General features: G+C 58.5%; 1 protein-coding gene across 1 annotated transcript in view; it reads right to left on the bottom strand.

Annotated features, from left to right (window-relative positions):
• Window positions 1–274: 274 nt before the first annotated feature.
• NDN (necdin, MAGE family member) overlaps window positions 275–1,505 on the bottom strand; it is a 2,669-nt gene continuing 1,438 nt past the window's right edge. Inside the window, exon 2 of the mRNA XM_023524701.1 lies at window positions 275–1,502. Coding sequence (XP_023380469.1) covers window positions 788–1,502 — 715 coding nt within the window. The 3' untranslated portion in view covers window positions 275–787. The remainder of the gene's footprint in view (window positions 1,503–1,505) is intronic.

Here is a 1,505-nt window from a genome sequence, read left to right as displayed (position 1 = left end):
GCGAGAGAGGAAATTACTCTGGGTATTAACGGTCCCTGTTTCTGTGACGTGATTACGGGCACTTCTGCGTTCCTGCCTTTATACTTGTCTGTATCTGTCACATTTTGGAAAGGAACATGTGTTACGCTTTCGGAAAACTAGAAAGTTCACACATTTAGGAGTGATGAGTAGTGACTGTCCCACCCTAATAGCCCAAATAGTTAGGATACTTGTAAAACGTCTCATTGCCAGCCCACGTGACCTCGTGAGAGACGAAAGTACGCTTTTCCAAAACTGGTTGTATCACAAGGATCTTTAATGTTTAAAGTTTACTCGTGGTGGGGTCTACTGCTGGGTACAGTGTGCCAAATGCCCACGCGAGGCCAGCCCAGCCCTCATCTCTGCACTGCCCCGGACCTTGCCTGTGCCCAGCCGGGTCACAGACACAGGGCGCCTTGCCTTTTCTCTGCTTGGTCCAGAGGCAGGCCACCCGACGCACATCCGTCATCCGTCCCATAGAAAAGAAGAAGATGGAGAACTTCTCAACGTACTTCGTCATTTTAGCACATCTCTGGTACAAAAATTCAAGGTAGCACGAAAGCGAAAGCACCGACTGAGCTCACTTAGAAACACATGCAGGAATCTACGCGCTAGCTACGGGGCCGGGATGAGTACGACATGGCATTGAAAGGTATAAAAGCACTGTGCTGAAGATTAAAGTGTGGCACGGGAATCTCTGCTCTGAAAAGCCCCACCGCGCTCGCGGCCCTGGGGGGGGGCCGGGACCTCGCTGCGCCCCCGGACCTGGCTAGTCCTGGGAGACACTGGCGTGGGGGTAGTGGGCAGCGAGGTCCGCCTCCCTCAGGGCCCTGGCCTCCTCCAGAGCCTCCCTGTAGCGAGAAGGCCAGGCCTGGGGGTCTTTCTTGAAGACCCTGGCCAGGAACTCCATGATCTGCATCTTGGTGATCTCGCGGCTGGCGCGGGAGCCCCAGAAGAACTCGAACTCGGGGGGCTCCACGTGGGGCACGCGCTGGTACTTCAGGTAGTTCTGCTGGACGAAGTCCTCGGTGATGAGCCGCCGCACCTCCGCGAAGGTGGAGTGCTTCTTCCAAGGCCGCAGCCCCAGGATGCGCAGCACGTTCCAGACGGCGCTCTCGCGCGCGCCGCGCCCCTTCACGTAGATGAGGCTCAGGATCATGAGCAGCAGGCCGGTCATGGGCATGCGGTTGCTCAGCGCCATCCGGTCCAGCTCCTCGGGCCCGAGCGCTCTGACCAGCGAGAACTCCATCGTGTGCAGGCTGGTCAGCCTCAGGTGCAGTCCGAACACGCGGGCCAGGATGAGGCTGCTGCGCCGGAGGATGCTTCGGCACCACTTCTTGTAGCTGCCGATGACATCCTTCACCATGTCTGGGAACCAGATGATCATCCGCTTCTGGTCCTTGACCAGCACGTACCACATCAGCTCGTGCGCCTTCTGCACCAGCTGCGCCGGGGCGGGCGGTGCGGGGCCCGGCTGGGCCACGCTC

The sequence above is a fragment of the Pteropus vampyrus genome, unplaced genomic scaffold, assembly GCF_000151845.1.
Source record: "Pteropus vampyrus isolate Shadow unplaced genomic scaffold, Pvam_2.0 Scaffold487, whole genome shotgun sequence".
Taxonomy (NCBI): Eukaryota; Metazoa; Chordata; class Mammalia; order Chiroptera; family Pteropodidae; genus Pteropus; species Pteropus vampyrus.
This window is presented reverse-complemented; position numbering and strand designations above follow the sequence as displayed.